The 17126-nt window shown below is 37.4% G+C and overlaps 1 protein-coding gene across 1 annotated transcript in view; it reads left to right on the top strand.

Annotated features, from left to right (window-relative positions):
* Positions 1-17126, top strand: part of LOC113660985 (serine/threonine-protein kinase 32C) — an 83262-nt gene that overhangs the window by 31271 nt on the left and 34865 nt on the right. Inside the window, exon 4 of the mRNA XM_027174863.2 lies at positions 15787-15938. Coding sequence (XP_027030664.1) covers positions 15787-15938 — 152 coding nt within the window. The remainder of the gene's footprint in view (positions 1-15786; positions 15939-17126) is intronic.

The following is a 17126-nucleotide window of genomic DNA, read 5'->3' as shown; positions in this document are numbered from 1 at the left end:
TTAATATAGGATCAGCTTTCCAGCGCTTGGGGAGAATTGAAGGAGCGGGAAGCTGGCGCATATTCACAGATTCGTGCTTCCCGAGTCAATAACTCCTGATACTACGCTGTTACTACATAAATAACACCTCTTTCCTATCGTAGTAATGTAGAGAGGCAGTTTACAACCGTGTTTTGTGTAGTAACAGCGTTTAGCTCAGGAGTTACTGACTCGAGAAACTCAACTTTACTTAAGACGCCGAGGCGCTTTTTTCCTTCTCGATAGGCGAGTAACGTTGGTTTTGCTTTGTTACACAGAACTAATATATGCCGTCCTTTGCATGATTATGCTTGTGTGTCATTTTTGCTTGTTTGTTTATGTGCAATCGTATTGGGCTTCCCTTCAGCTATGATAAAGACACATTTCTTTCCATTATTTGCCTGAGTTACGTATGTATGTGTGGGGGGAGCTATCAATATAGGGATGGGACCCATTTCGTTAGGGGCGTGTTTGTTTTGGTGATTTCAAATGTCGACATTGGCTTTCAAAAATCGGAGACACTGCCTTTAATAGACAAATGAAATCTGGACAAAGCACAGGGTTTGGCTTCCAATTCTCAAGTGGCCAGTATCTTATTTGGTATCTTATCTTGCTATCTTATCTGGACATTCTGCTCGGATCCCTCTGAGCCACAAAATACCAAATAGTTGATATTATACATATAAGATTTATACAAATATTCTAAATTAATATTAGACTTATAATTAAATGTGTTTGTATTTATCCTCAACAAACAAGCCTGAGGTGACTGTGGCAAGGAAAAAGTCCCTTAGATGGAAGAGAAAGAAACCTTGATAGGAACCAGGTTTAAAGGGGAACCCATCCTCATTCGGGTGACACTGGAGGGTGTGATTGTAAATTGTTATAAAAATCAAGCACCTAGGCATGATAGAACACCTTTGGAATGAATTAGTGTGGAGGTCTTCTTTTCTAACATCAGTGCCTGACCTCACAAATGTTATAGCTGCAAAGGGTGGGTTAGCTCCATATTAAAACCTACGGATTAAGAATAAGAGGTCATTCTTTTGCATATAAAGGCAGATGTCCCAAACATTTGGCAATATAGGTTTCAGTAATCAGAAACTGAAAGAGTTATCCATAACACAGTGTCAGTGCCAAGGGAAAATTCAATGCCTGAAAATTGGAGAAAACAGATCAAAAGTCAAAGAAAAGAAATCAATGGAAGCCAGAAGGTTTAGAATTGCAGGGAACGAGCAAGTAAACAAAACAAACTGAAATGTATTTAATTTGAAGAGGTGATTACTAAAAGGGGAAGCAGGTAAGTGTAAGTGGTAACCTGGTGAATTGTGTTTGGATGTTTTGAGGGGTGGTAATGTGTTAAGGAGTCTAGGAGTTTCTGGTGATGTGGCAGATACAATCTAAAATAGGTCTTATTTTGTATCCGACTGCTATACTGTACCTATAAAAATACAATGTACAGGTCATGGGTTCAAATTCTAGCCATGTAAAACTAAAGTACTTCCTATTTCTTTTTTATGCCTTTCTGGCATTTTGTTTTAAGGTTGTCCATCCATCCATCCGTCTGTCCATCCATCCATCCGTCTGTCCATGCATATGAGATTCTTATCAAAGTGAGCTATCAAGAACAAGTAGTGGAATATTTGTTGCCTTTGTATGCAATTACATAGAATAATGTACATAATAAATTTATAAAATTTATATCAATAAATTCAATTACATAAATTGATCTTAAAAGGCCACAGCAAGGTCAAATATCAGAAGCAGTTTTTCTTCAGTAACTCTCTTCTTGCTTGGCAGAACAATATAGGAATGTTACTTATACATTCTTACACAAGAATTGAAAGTCAGTTTCAAAAGGGTGAAATGTCTGAAATAGTTTTTCCTCAATAGCTTCCTTTCTGTTTGAAGTCTAATTCAAGCTATTTCATGCATACAAATTACCAACAAGAAGGACTAGATTTGTTGGAAGTGAAGGCATCGTTGTCGAAAGCACTTATGTCAAGTTTTACTTTTTTCACTTTAGCATACATCCCTCTACTGGACCCTTTTTTTCTGTCTCCAGGAGCAGATTTTTTTTTTATTTCTGCTTCCCATGTTCAGTGCTAAGTCCTTCTCTTTTCTGCTTTCCTTGGCGATTCAAGGTGATGATGTGCTGGTTGATACAGTACTTGTAGTAGGCTTGTGGAGCATCTTTTTTCCTAAACTGGCTGCTGTCTACCCCTCTGTCACAGCTGTTCATTTCTGATGGTATTGGACAGGCAGATCTTTATATTCCTCCATACAGACAAATGTTGATGATGGTAATAGACATCCCACACAGCATAGGTGGTTTTGGGCTTCAGTATTAGACACAACAGAAAAGTGTTCACGGTTCGCCAGGTCGTAAGTTTGAATCCTGATGATGACGACACTGTCCAAAAAAGAACATCTGTCAGTCAGAATGATATTAGCCAATCACAAACATCTGTGAGATATTTTAGGGGACAGTTAGCAGTTTCTTGTGGCTACTCTTGTCTTAGAGGAAATACATGCTAGTTATTAGTTGTCAAATTATATTGGAGAGATTAGGAAGATAAATTGGAGTTGGGGTGGTGTTGCTTTGACATTGGTGTTGCACTATCTTACCTTGGTACAGAGTCCCAGATGTGCTTTAGATTCAAGAAGGCTTCTCTTACTTTGCCAATTTTTGACATTGGCATCTGTGCCTCCTGGCTTGTCAGTGACTCTGCTTCATAGACAAGCTCTGAATAAAACATTTTCCTCAGACCTAGTATAATACATTATAGACATGCAACACAGTTAGATTTTTTTTGCACACAATATAAGGCAGATTATTTTATATGCATTTCAGACAAACTACAGGTTAGAGATGGGAGCTCATCCTCAGAGATCCTGCAACACATTAAATGCTTTTCCAATGCTTTCATAAATTCAGAACTGAAAATGATGAGCTTTTTCTGTCAGAGACATCTAATCGAACCAATGGGAATTGCAGAAAAAAAGTGTGCTGCCACTAAGGAACAAGTGATTGTACTGAGAAATTACCTCTGGAGAAATATGCTGCTCTAAGCCCACAGGCAAGATTGAAGATTGTCTACACTTTTTTTTGGTGGTTGGATACCAGGCTGACCTGATTTTTGTGAACATTATGAATGTGATGGACAAATAAGCCTTTGTTTACTCAGGTGAAATAAACACATGCAAGTGTGTAATGATTACTTAAGTTCAATTCTCCTTCAGCTTTCTGTATATCTTTAGGATTTGTAAAGCACATAAACAAACCCATGTTTCAGAGCAGAACTCAACACTCCATTGTGAAGTTATATAACACATAAAATATGCATTCAGCGGTGACAGGTGTATGATGCACTGTGTCAATAATAGGCATGTTGGAAATATTTATAATAACACAGTATTCAAGTTCTTTAAATGAGATGTCTTCAGTGAAATATTGAAAAAGTTGGCATGATAAGATAATGCTTTTCGAAATTCTCACCTTTTCTTTTAATTATATGCTATTTCTTGTCTTAGAGTTGTCAATTCAGGCTGAAGATGTTGAAATAATTTAATAGTACTGTGTGTGTGTGTGTGTGTGTGTGTGTGTGTGTGTGTGTGTGTGTGTGTGTGTGTGTGTGTGTGTGTGTGTGTGTGTGTGTGTGTGTGTGCATTTTTATGCCTCACTGCTTTGCAAATAGCATCTGCAGTCTAGAAACACTTTAATTTTTACTGCCTGTCGCTGAAGATATAGAGAGGGCTGCTGAGGAAAAATACAAATTAAATCAGAGGAAATTATTTCTCTTTGCAGCTGACAAGCACATTGGGTTTTGAAAAGTTAAATTAAGTCATATGGGATTCTCATCATTTCCTGTATCCATTCAGCTGTGGAGTGTGTGTGTGTGTGTGTGTGTGTGTGTGTGTGTGTGTGTGTGTGTGTGTGTGTGTGTGTGTGTGTGTGTTTGTGTGTGCATGCGTGTGTGTGTGTGTGTGTGTGTGTGTGTGTGCATGCGTTGCTTACTATGTGCTTATTATTATTATTTGAGACACTTTAAATATACGTTATGTCTTACATAGAAGAGTCGAGAGTATTTATTAAAGCTGAAGAGAAAATTTGGCTCTATTTACATTTATCTATTTATAAATTATTTCATTTATCTATTACTATTCAATTGTATTATTATTATTATTATTATTATTATTATTATTATTATTATTATTATTAGCATGTGATATGACATTTATTTTGAAAAATAATAATACATAATATAATTATTTATATTATTGTATAAAATTCTACTTAATAGTTCTAATTATTTAAATAGCTGAGGCAAATTATGGAAAATGTCAATGACTATTATCTACTAGAACTTTTTTCGAATGCGTTCTGTAGCTTTCTTCACTTTGTGATTTTTTTTTTTTTTTATTTCAGTTATCTTCTTTATTATTCTGTAAAATATAGTTATTGCCATTTTGTTTTTGTATTTTTTTAGCCACTCTATTGATCCACCCCTCTCCTTGTGAATTTAAGTCCACAGGTAAACATCATTCTGCATAAGCTCCATCTCCTACATCTTCAAATACACTGAACCCTTGATGACTATTAGTCATCCAAACCCTGAGGCAGCAGAGCAGCTCCACTCTATTATATCCCCACATACAAACTTATCAACTGAATCTGGAGGCTGTTGCACAAAGCATGAAGCTCATATAATGCTTAGTTTAATATAGCCGTGGGTTTTCTGTCTCAAAAAAGTAGACGTCTTTTTATGAGTGATGTCTAGTCTGTTTTGAAGCAGAGTAAATTCAGGATGACCACAGAATATAAACAGCTACTGGACAAACCAGCTGTCAAAAAGACTACATTTATTCAGTGAAATACCAAATCTAGCTTCTTACAAGCTGGATGTGGCCTTAAACAATCCTTAAAAGTCCCCTGGATTTAGGTTCAGAACTTGAGGAGGATCACATCACATCACAAGGGTTTTACGGATCACAGAAATAAATCCTTTGGCTTTTCACAACGATTCTATGTTTCTATCATTGTGAGATGCAGGGGGAATTTCAGCAAAGTGAATATCATACCTCTTCCAGTTTCTAGAGTTTAAATGTTTTATTATCATTTGCTAAATACTACTGGGCTGACATTGTGGATCACCAAAATATAATTTAATTGCTTTTGCAGACTGAGAATGTCCTATATATCCAACCGCTAGTTACCCTAATGTCAGGACTCAGCCCGGACTTTGGCCACATGCTTCTGTTTATGTTTTGTGTCACGTGTCTGCCCCGCCCTTGTCTCTTCCTCCCCGCCTCTGCACACCTGCTCCTTATGTGTTTTATTGTCATGTCTATTTATCATGTCTTCTGAAGAAAAACCTGCACCTGAACTGATTGGATATGACTATTGAAGACACCATTATAATAGAATTTTCCATACTTTTTAAATGACCATAATTGTAAATCTTAGTGAACATTTATGAAGGCAAATAGTGCATTTTGTGTTAATAAATGTAAATAAAATGACAATTATAAGTAAGCAAATAGCTGACACAATTACAAGTTCACTTTATATTAATGAGGTCTGACATGCCTTTTAATTTCACCTCATTATTTCTGTTTATTAGCAGCTGCTAAGTATTCAAAGAAAATGAGCAATGTCTTTAAACCGGAAGATGTTTGGGAACAGAGTAATACCCAGTTGTCTTCATAACACATTTTCTCAACCTACTTTGTGTAGATATGGTAAGATTTTGCAATTCTAAAATTATAAATAAAGTCTACGGTCATTTCATATTGATGTGGCCTGAACTCATCTTGAATGAAGATACTGCTGCTCACCTATACTTTGTTATATTCCCATATCAAGTGTTTAGTTTCTTCACAGCTCTCTGAAACTGTTGCCCAAACTCAGCAGTTCCTTGACCCAGAAAAAAAAATATTTTATTTTCTGACTGTACTAGTTCTAACACGGCACAATAGCCTTATTTCACCGAGATATTCCGTCCCATGAGGATCGCAATGTGACAACAATGAATAGTGTTGCTAAGTATAGCAGAACCAAGGGGATAAATAAAGCTCAAAAAAGCCAGCAGGCCCACCAAACACTGCAGGCCACTCATTCATAACCATGACCAGCATGCTTTGAAGCTTAATGAGAAGGTACATCCAGTAACTGCTACACTTAGGTTAACTATAATGTGTGTTCCTCTTCTGTAATGTTGTTCTGTAGCAGGCACTGAGACACACTTGACAAAAATGTATAAACATCCAATTAGTATGCTGTTCATTAATTTAATGAGTATGCTTTATGAAAAGTTTTGGGTTTATAGTGTTACAGCAATGTTGTCAAAGAGAGGATCTGTGGTAAAGTAATATGCGTCTATGCAAGTACTAAAGAAGAAGCTGGTTATGTAATTAAAGAGTTGTAGAGACTTCTTCAAGTAAAATAAATAAGTAAGTAAGTAAGTAAGTAAGTAAATAAATAAATAAATAAATAAATAAATAGCAGCGTTTCTCCACAGTTTTACCATGATTTTCCTTTGTGTTTCCCTCTCTCTAAACTGTAAATATACAACAGAGTATGCTAAGAAGTGCTCTATTGTACATTGTTAAATATTAATCATTCCATTAGAACGATATTTGAAGAGCTTTACCATCTTTAAGTTGTTAAGACATAATCCCCTGTTTGCTGCCTATACACCTGACTCATTTGCTCTTCAGAAAGGAAGTCTTCAAATGCTAATAGGTGTACATTTATATGTGTATATGTTCCCAAGGGAGTAGCCAAATAGCATTTTAGCTGGAGTTTAGCAGTTGGACTGCTGATTGGATGATTTGAAGGTTGTGAGTTTAAATCCCAGGGAAACTATACTGCTGTTGCTGAGCTCCAGAACAAGGCCCCTTAACCCTCATTTGCTCAGTTGTATAAAAAATGTGAAAATATTTGTACTCTGCAAGATGTTCAGTTGTTTAATTTTTAGTCTCTTCTCAGATCAACATTAGCACTGTTTGTGTTATTTCAAGCCAAAAGGCAGATAAGTCAAAAAGGAAGTGACAGCTAGCTGGTTAGATAAAAAAAAAATTGAAATGAATCTGAAAAAAGGTGTATCCTTATGAATCTGAAAAATGTTATATCATTATGTACATTTAAAATGATTTTTTACATGTACTGAAAATATCATTTAAAAACAAAGTGAGAGGAAGATGTGATGAATTGAACTGTGTAATGCATCATGCCTGTCAGGACAAATATGTTTCTTGTTTGGTCGTCTCTCAGTTTCTCAGAGAGGTGTGACAGGTCTGGATGTGTTCTGCTGATTCTTTTGCTTGTATGATTTTCTATCTTTTATAGAAAATATATCTATATTTATATATAATTGAAGCACTGACAGCTTATTTGCAGGCCCTTTGTGACATGTTATGAACTGTCTGCATTATAACTGTTTTTATGGGGATGTCTGAAGTGATTATGATTTCATTTATATTGCATATTTGACTTCTCGGGATTTTTGTCTGCATTCTATAATGTATTCATTAGATCCTATGCTGGTTTACTTATGCATTAGCATAGTTAGCATTCAGTGTGGGGACTGTGAGGTGTTTTGTGCACTTAATGGAGAAAATGGAATAAAGCTCTAAATGTGGGGAAGGGTAATTGAGCTACTCTGTCGATTGGAAATGTATTCCCTTGGGAAATTCTTCTTATGAGGTTTACTTTCTTCATCTCAGTCAGCCACATGGATTCTTACTATAAATATATCATTTAGCATGCAGGAGAGTCTTCTCAACAGTCAGGATGATGATGGGATGCATCGATGAGCCAAAGCTGTCAGGGCTGCTGTATTTTTCAGGGAAGATAAGCATGTCTTGCACCTGGTAGCCTCAGATTACAGCTATTATCCGTATGTCTATCATATGTATGCATATAAAATGCCATTCCTGTGTTTGGAGTTCATGTGCAGTCAGTTGACTGGCTGGTACTCACTAGCTCTATTGGCCAGAACGCCATCATTAGATTCCCTGCAGTGTGTGAACTGGCAAACTCCTTTGTATCCAATCAGTTAAGCAGCAGGACAGAAGCCTCTTTTTAAACAGTTGGCTCTTTATCATCCTATTTAGTCCGTGATTGGGGCTGAAAAGCAGGTGTTCATAATGATTGTTTACCAGTGGAATAATTTCAGTTTGCGCCCCAAGGCTTTGCACAATGTTCAATTCCTTAGTATTTTAGACTATTTGGATTAAATTCCTTTCTATTTGGCGTCTTTATAAAAGGAAGTGGCTCACTGTGCACCCATCTGCTTTAGAGAGGAACATACCCAAACTACAGAAACTTGGCTGCCCTCAATCTTATGTCTAGGCCATACTCTAGTGACAGCAAATTAAAACGATTATATATTAATTTTGCAGCCATCAGGGGCCCAAAACAGCATTTGGTAAGTTTTGCCAAGCACACAGGCTACCTAGAAATCTTCTAGAACCCTTGAGCAATACACAGCCTTATCCAGCCAGAGTTCAGAGTAAATCCAATATTGTTCCACATCCTCTTTTAGACATCATTTTTATCCTCCAATTTTGTCTGTAAATGGATGATGAGATCATTTTGCAGAGACCAGCTACCTCTTTCATGTCCAATGCTGTGTTGTGGCTCATAGGGAGGGTGTTTATCTGTGTTACAGGAGATGAAAATGCCATCCTGAGGCATTGTTTTTGTCAGAATTGTCTAGGGTGAATTGCCTGGGAGATTGCTAGATCATCGCTGGGACAGGCAGAGGCTCAAATAGTGAATCGTTTTAATCCATTTACAGCCTTCCACTTGCTCCTACTGCTTGGTAGATTAATGTAGCTCTGGAATCACTGCTTGATAGATTCTTATAGTATATCAGTCATTCCCAAACCTCCTGCTGGTGGAACTTTTCCCAGCCAACTCAGCTACATCCAGACTAACTAAGTACTTCAGATGACCTCGATCAACTAGAATAAGGATGCTAGATGTATTAGATGTACTAAATGTATGCATATGCTTTATTGATGGCCCTAATTACTAGCTAGTAATGCTTGCTAGTAGTCATTTTTGAGAACATTTAGCCATCGGTAGTAGTGTTAAATGTGAATCATTTTTGCCTCATTTTCTGTGCAGCTTGTCTCATCCTTGTCCTGAGTGGAAAGGGTCCTGATGAAACCCAGATCTCTGTAATCACAAAGCACTGCAGTCCTAAAACTGTTTTTGTGCTTGTAATCATCACTACAGAAGAAAACCACTGACACCAGACCAGCTCCTATATCTACTCAGCTACAAACATGAGCGTCTGAGTGGGTCTCTGAGCTCTGCAGCATAGAGGAAAATGGGTCTCATCAGGAGTGCAGAACTGAGAATCTGATTGCTCTCACTCCCACGGGACTGCAGACGTATGCCTGGAAATAGGAAATGTAATAATGTGAGGTTAATTAACTCTGGAGTCAGCAGTGTAACCCTCTGTAGGACGACAATGATCGGTTGTAGACAAAGAAGAAGCAGACAGATATAGAGAGAATAGAGGGAAATGGTGCTTTAAAAGAAAAATAACAATGCTAAAAAAGAAGAAGTGATAAAGGCTGGAGAATGCTGGAATAAAAATTAGACGTAATGCAGTGTTATCACAACCGGGAGGAGGAAGACAGACCCAGATACAAGACAGCTTCAAAATTACAGCGTTTAATAACTAATAATACATAAAACAGGAACACAGACGAAAACTAAGGACAAAAGACGAGGGTACACTGATGTTACATTGGTAATACACTGACGATGATTCCGTGCTGCCATTGGCAACTCGGCATGGTTAAATAGACACAACGATTAATACATAGGGAACAGTTGTGTAGAGAGTGTAATTGTAGTTATGAATCAAACACTTGTACCAAAACATCCATGGGTGAGAATCTGATCCGGCTGCAGGAAGTGAACCAAAATGGACTTTTGACATAACTAATATTTGGAATAAAGACCATGCCTGAAGCTTTACCTTCTTCTTAGCTTTTATGTTAAATATGAACTTTTTTAGAACATTCCCATTTCTTGGTTTTGTTTATAATTAATTTAGTTTCATCTGTCACATTCCCGTATCCAAGATCACCTTATTTTTGCAGATTTGAGAAGAAAACATTGAAGTATATGTCAAACGATGAAAGAATAAAATGTTAAAAAGAGCCTCCATGAACATGAAGTTGTCAATATGTTAAAAATTGACTCTAGACTAGAAATAGTGCATGTCTTTTTAGAACAGCCTGTATATGAGAGAACTGTGAGCCGAGCAGACTTCATAACATCACAGTGCTTCCACACTGGTTTTGTACTGGACAATTTTAAAAATGCTGTCATGGGAAATTTTTCATTTTTAATGCTCTTGCATTTACTGCATGATCTGACCTTTAAATATTAAAATACAATTTTAAAATTGTTCCCATTCTGCTAGACTTTAGAAAAGGGTGTAGAGAGAAGGGATGTGGAAGGGACATATTTGGAGCACTGGGCTCGTTTTAGGCTGCTTTTTAAAGTATGGCAGCCTTGTCAAACTGAACATACAGTATAAACAAAAACAGCAGTGTTGGCAGTGAATGTAGCAGAGAGACAAAAATAGTCAAATCTTCCCAAAAAATGTGTTTGTGGTGCTGCTTCCTCAAGCAAGAGCGTAAACAGTGGACAGATCCATATATTTAAACCAATTACAGATAGCAGATGTACCTGAACAAATGCATTATAGCCTCTTTATTATATTTTTTGTGTCAGAATTTTAAGTCTTTTCCCTTTTTTGAATACTGGCAGAAGGACAGGGCAGTACAGTGGTGGTCCTGATGAAACAGCCAGTAAGAAAGGTTGTGAACTGGACTAGAGAACATATTGTACATTAGACAGTGGTTGTGCTGATCTGTTCCTGCTAGATGAGAAAGGGAAAGAGGCAATTAGATAGTTTGATTTTGTGGTACTAAATCAATAGATTTCCTCCTGTCACTCTTCTGCTCTGATGCAGGGCAGAGGCCATTTGGCTCACCTTAATAAAGAGACTTATGCAATCACCACCAATCAGGTCCACATTCTTGCTCCTCTCTAGTTCCATGACTTTCTATCTCTCTGCCTTTCTCTCTCTTTCTATCCATCCCTACTGCTCTCTATCTCTCTCTCCCTGACTTTCTATCTCTCTGCCTCTCACTCTGTCGCTCTCTCCCTGCCTCTCTCTCCCTGCCTTTCTCTCTTCCTGCCTCTCTCTCTCTCTCTCTCTCTCTCTCTCTCTCTCTCTCTCTCTCTCTCCTCTCTTGCTCTCTCTCTTTGTCTCTATCTCTCTCTATCTCTCTCTCCCTGTCTATCTCCCCTGTCTCTCTCCCTGCCTCTTTTTCACTGCTTCTCTGTCCTCACCTCCTCCTCCCTTCTCTCTCTCTCTCTCTCTCTCTCTCTCTCTCTCTCTCTCTCTCTCTCTCTCTCTCTCTCTCTCTCTCTCTCTCTCTGCCTCCGAATCAGGTATGGTGTGGTATGATGGTATGTTGGTTTATTCTTCTGGCTGCATTGGTTTTACCTTGCATTAAAGAAATACTCCTACATATTTTTGTAGCTACTGCCTCCTATAGTGTATGTCTAATTACCACAGAGATGAGTTTTTATTTATGAGTGAGTTTTGAGTAAGTTTGTTTTCCACTATTTTCTCAGTATTCTTGAAATTCTTGTTAGGTGTGCTACTGTATGTAGTTGTACATTTATACAGGTGTATATGGAGATTAAGTTATAAGATACTAGTATTTCTCTTAATGTATTTTTATTCAAAAATATACAAATATGTTTGTATTTAAAGTCTGTAATATGTGTGTATCTTTTTCTAAAAAAAAATAAAATAAATTAATTGCTATTCAGTACTGAGCCTGTAAGCAGCCCTTAAAATAATTTCTAACATCTGTGTGCTTTGCCTTCTCTGCACTTGTCTTTCTCTCGTGAGTTCCCAGCCAGATTTTTAGCCAAGCAGACACAGTAGAGTGTGAAATATGATAGTGTGGATCATCTGCTACAGTACAGAAGCAGGCAGCTCTGAGATATGGTTTCTTGTGGATTCAGCATGCAAGGACTTGATCTTTCACACAAAAACTCTTCTGCTCACAGACCACAGGGGCTGCTCTATCAGCTAGAAGAAGGAGTGTGTGTGTGTGTATGCATATGTGTGTGTGAGTGTGTGTGGTAGATTACTGATATTGCCAGTAAAGGGGGGGGGGGGAGAGATGCTGGGCTGAGAGGAACTTAAATGACCATGATTCAATGGATCAAGGAAATAACAATGAAACAAAACACTAAGGTTTTCTCTGAAGAGCAGGAGGTCTAGCTTACATCATTAAACCTGGTGTACAGAGAACGATTTAGTTTGAAGTTCCCAGACACTTCAGCTAGTATCTAATAACAAAGGTACTGCATTTAGAGCTCTTAGGATCACTATTATATAATCAACAGTAAAAAGACAATGTTCTTTGTTGTTCCAGAAAGATGACTGAATATCAACTTGCTGCTAACCAGAAGTTGTTTATTTCACATTTGTGTTTTTTTTGCCTGCACCAAAATGCTTGCATATGAATAACTCTATGGGGGATAAGGATGTTGCAACACACATGGCCTTCCCACAGTCCAAGTCATTTATAACCTCTACCCCAACCTCTGTGCTCTGATCTAAAGATGGAGGGCAGATAAACCAAGCAATTGCCTGAGCTTCTAGGAAGTTGTGCTCCGTTTCCAAGCAGCAGATATATTAAGCTGAGTATATCTGCAGGCTTTGTTAAGCCTTGACATACTTTTATAATACTTTTTTCTTGACCTCAAATTCATACCAGATGCAGCACAACAGCACTTTTCCTTTTTATCAAGAAAACGAACACCTAAATGTAATGTGTACCGTTATACTTACAAAACATGCAATGGGGAGAGAATAAATTGGGGCAGCTGTAATTATAATGCAGCTTAATTAAAACTGGACATGAGACTGTTGGGCAGGGAATTAACAGCCTGTATTATAAACACTGTTCCGTTTATGTTACATTATCATGAAAATATTTTATTGGATTTCTTTGGAATTTTAGTTCCTTAACATTACATAAAATGACATGACATGGCATCATATAACATAACATCATATAAAGAACAATGCAATGGACAGCCTCACATCTTACTCTTACAGCTGCTATGGATTAAAATACTTCCATTTCATTAGAATGGAAGCATAACTGCCTCTGTGACACCTTTCACACTCGCCCAAAAAACTGCTTCATAAACTCTTCCATTATGAATTGGACTTAATGGTAAGTCCCTGTGCAGTGATTCTACATAATAAATTTCTGCATTAATCTATCCCTACTCTGTCAAAAAACATTTTATTGTCCATCAAACACAATATTGCTGTTAGAACAGCCCTTCTATGAAGGCTTTTTCACTAGATTTTGCACTGTGGCTGTGGGGATTCAACCAGAAGAGCATTAATGAGGTTGGGCACTAATGTTGGACAAGAAGGCCTGGAACATAGTTAGCATTGCAGTTCATCCTGCAGGTTATATTTGGTTGTGAGGTCAGGGCCCTCTCCTGGTCAGTCATAAATTTCTATATTGACATGGACAAACCATGCCTCCATAGATCTCACTTTGTGCACAGTAGCATTGTCATGATGAAACATGGGTTTGAGAAAGAAAAAGAGAAAGTGACGTGACATATGTTAGTTCTGGTGAAAGGAAATTGTAATGTTACAGCATACAAAGCATTTCTATATAATTATCTGCCCTCTAGCTTTATGGCAGTTTGGGGAAGAACCTCATGTGTATGATGCGCAAGTGTCCACATACCTTTGGCCTTATACTGTAGCAGAGTTTTCTTGTGTGCAAGCATTGGTGTGTGACTTGCAGTTCAGTCATTAACCTGGTTTAACCTGGTCAAAGGTATGATTAATCTGGTATCACCAGTCCATCACAAGGTATCACAAAGACAGTAAGCCATGCTCCAAATCAAACCAGTAACAATGGATCAGCAACCCTATAGTACCTGTCAAAATTGTGCTGAACACACAGAAGATTACAAGTACAAGGAGATATAAAGAGGTTTTTTAATGTAATTTGCATATTATGTCCATATGATCGATGGGAAACATCTGGCATCATAGGGATCCTGTCACAATCTCAACAGCTTGTCCTGACTGAGCAACAAATGTTCTTCAGCTCATAATCATCCAGTGGGTGAAATGCTAGTGTAGCTAGTACTATATATTCAGATAAAATGAACAATGTGAAGAAGACACTAAGCAGAAAAAATGGCCAAATTTAAACAGTGATAACAACTGTGAACATGGTCTGTTATTAATTTGATTATTATAAGATACATAAAATAGTGTAAAATGATAGGAACACCTTCTGGTTAAAAATACAGCTCACAGACCTTCAGTGATTGTAGCGTAGACTCTTTTTCTCCCACAATGGTAAGGAGAACCTTAACATACTTATTACATACCCCATATCTTATCATTTTGTATTATATTCTCACAGGAATCTCTATCTGTCTCCTTGTTGTCAGAATGAATGTTCCCAGTTTAAGATTCATGATCAAGATTTAAAGAGATTTCTCAGCCCTTCATGAACATACACCATCTGTCATCATCTATCATTCAAATGCATCTCAGGCTAGTACAGTAATAAACATTCTAAACTTTTTCTTTGTCTGAAGAAAGATGAGCCCAAGTTCTTCATTAATCATAGAAAATTATTCATCAGAAATAAAAGTAATATGCTTAGGGGAAAAAAGTGATTTATCAGACCAGCCCAGGTGCTTCCATTTCACTGTGGTCTAGATTGTGTAGGCAAATTTTGGCTGTGAATGGGAGTCAGCATGGGACACTCTGACTCTGAGGCGAACTGCAGCTTCACAGCTCCATACACAGCAAACTGTAATCCAATCTGTGTTTTGACACCTTTCTATCAGAGCCAGCAATAACTTTTTCTGCATTTTGTGCCATCAGTGAGCCTTGGGCACACTTGACTAGGCCCTGGTTCACCAGTTGTCCTTCATTGACCACTTTTGGTATGTACTAGCCACTGCGTACCAGGAACATCCCCAATATCTGCTGTTTTGGAGATGCTTTTCTTGTCTTTGGAGTCATCCAGCCATCACAATTTGGCCATAGATTCTTACGCTTGCCCTTTTTCCTACCTCCAACACCAGGTGCCACTGTAACAGATAATCAGTTATATTAACTTCATCAGTCAATGGTTTTAATGTTATGGCTGATCACTGGAAAATTCAAGAGAGAGTGATTGAAGACTAAATCTGAAAATGGTTCATTGTGTGCATCGTGTGCTTATAAGTGCCCTTTAAATTTTTATTGTTTCACAGTTTCCCCTGTAGCGGATTATCACTTTACATTATACACAAACCACTTACACTTGTGGGTGTGTTACATTTCACACTTACAAAAAGTGGATAACATTACAGGCAAATATTTTTTTGTATTTGTTGTATAATGACTTAGTTGGCACCAAATAAGTGACACTTCTGAAAATAAACAAATGAAAATCTAGCAACTCTGTATTGTATAAGGGCCTGCACAGTGGACAGATATCCATAAATTATTTCCATAAATCTTAAGAAATAACCAAGATAATGTCAAGTAGAATAGCTGAGGAAAATGCTGAGGCAGTATTAACAATTCCTTTATAGGTGCATCTTTAAGGTTTTATATATTGTCTCACCCTGTTCATGTATATATGTGTGTTTGCTCTCCTCTGCAGGTGTGTATTGTGCAGAAGCGTGACACGGAGAAGATGTACGCCATGAAGTACATGAACAAACAGCAATGCATAGAGCGAGATGAGGTCCGAAACGTCTTTAGAGAGCTAGAGATTCTACAGGACATTGAACATGTTTTTTTAGTCAACCTCTGGTGACTATCCTGTGATTTTTCACTTCTTTTATGTATATTGCATGCAGAAAAATGGGTCTATGTCTTTGCTGTCTGCATAAAGTGCCTTCAAAAGTGTCTTGTAACATATGCATGGTTGTATCCATTATGTGTCATTTTCTCTCACTCTCACACATTACCTCTCTTTCTCGTACTGTATGTATTTTACAACCAAGGCAAATTTTAAATTTTTTTATGTGTGACTTGTGTTTAATGTACAAATTTACAGGCCATAGTTTTATTTAAAGGTTGATAAACTCAGAATCAGTGAAAAAATATTAACAGTACTGATCTTTATTTAATAATTATAAGCCTATATATTTCTTTCATCCACTTGATTTTGCCATCCACTCCTGACTACACACCACATGAGTGATTAAGAAAGCGATTTGTTCTTTCATACATATTTCAGGACGGCCTAAATTACTCCTCAGGATTATAAACAGACATAGATGAAGTGCAGTGAATCAGAAACATTTATTATTATGACATTTGCTCCCTGTAACCTCTACAACCTGACATTATTGTGTGGTTCTCTCCTGTCTCATGCAATTTTAATGTGAAGCTTCAATTCTGTAGCATGCCTAAGCAAAATGGTCTTATCAAAAATTATTTCATTTTTTATTACAGTTACATCAAGAGCTGGGCTAGAAATGAATGTTTATAGCTTAAATATTTGTAACCAAAATTCTAAAATGTTGTGCTAATTAGCCGCAATGTTTTTAAAATTCATAGCGAGCGATAGTGATAATGAACTGTTGAAATAAAGTATTAATTTCTGGCTTCAGCAGTGCACAGAAATGACTCTGAATTGGCTGCTGCTAGCTTGAAATATAGCACCAAAATATCATGAGCTTTACTAGATAGTGGCAGGCTGGATACTGACATGTGGCCTAAATACAGACAATGCAAACATTTCATTCAGAAATGTGAAAGTTTGAAAATTTGCTGACGGCAATACTCGGCTTTAACCAAGATGCCTGATCATGTGCAGATTGGCACGGGCCACATGCCGGCTGTCGATAATTGTATCATGTCACTGGGGGTCTCACCAGATCCACTCTCGCTATGACTTTGTTGAAAGGGTAAAAGTCATCCAAGTCACTCTCCCTGCCAGTTAATCTGGTGTTTAGAGAACCACAGACACACATGTAAGTACTGTACCATGTG

This window comes from Tachysurus fulvidraco, chromosome 4, assembly GCF_022655615.1.
Source record: "Tachysurus fulvidraco isolate hzauxx_2018 chromosome 4, HZAU_PFXX_2.0, whole genome shotgun sequence".
In the NCBI taxonomy this organism is placed as follows: Eukaryota; Metazoa; Chordata; class Actinopteri; order Siluriformes; family Bagridae; genus Tachysurus; species Tachysurus fulvidraco.
The sequence above is the reverse complement of the archived record's forward strand: the minus strand, read 5'-3'. Positions and strand labels throughout refer to the sequence as shown.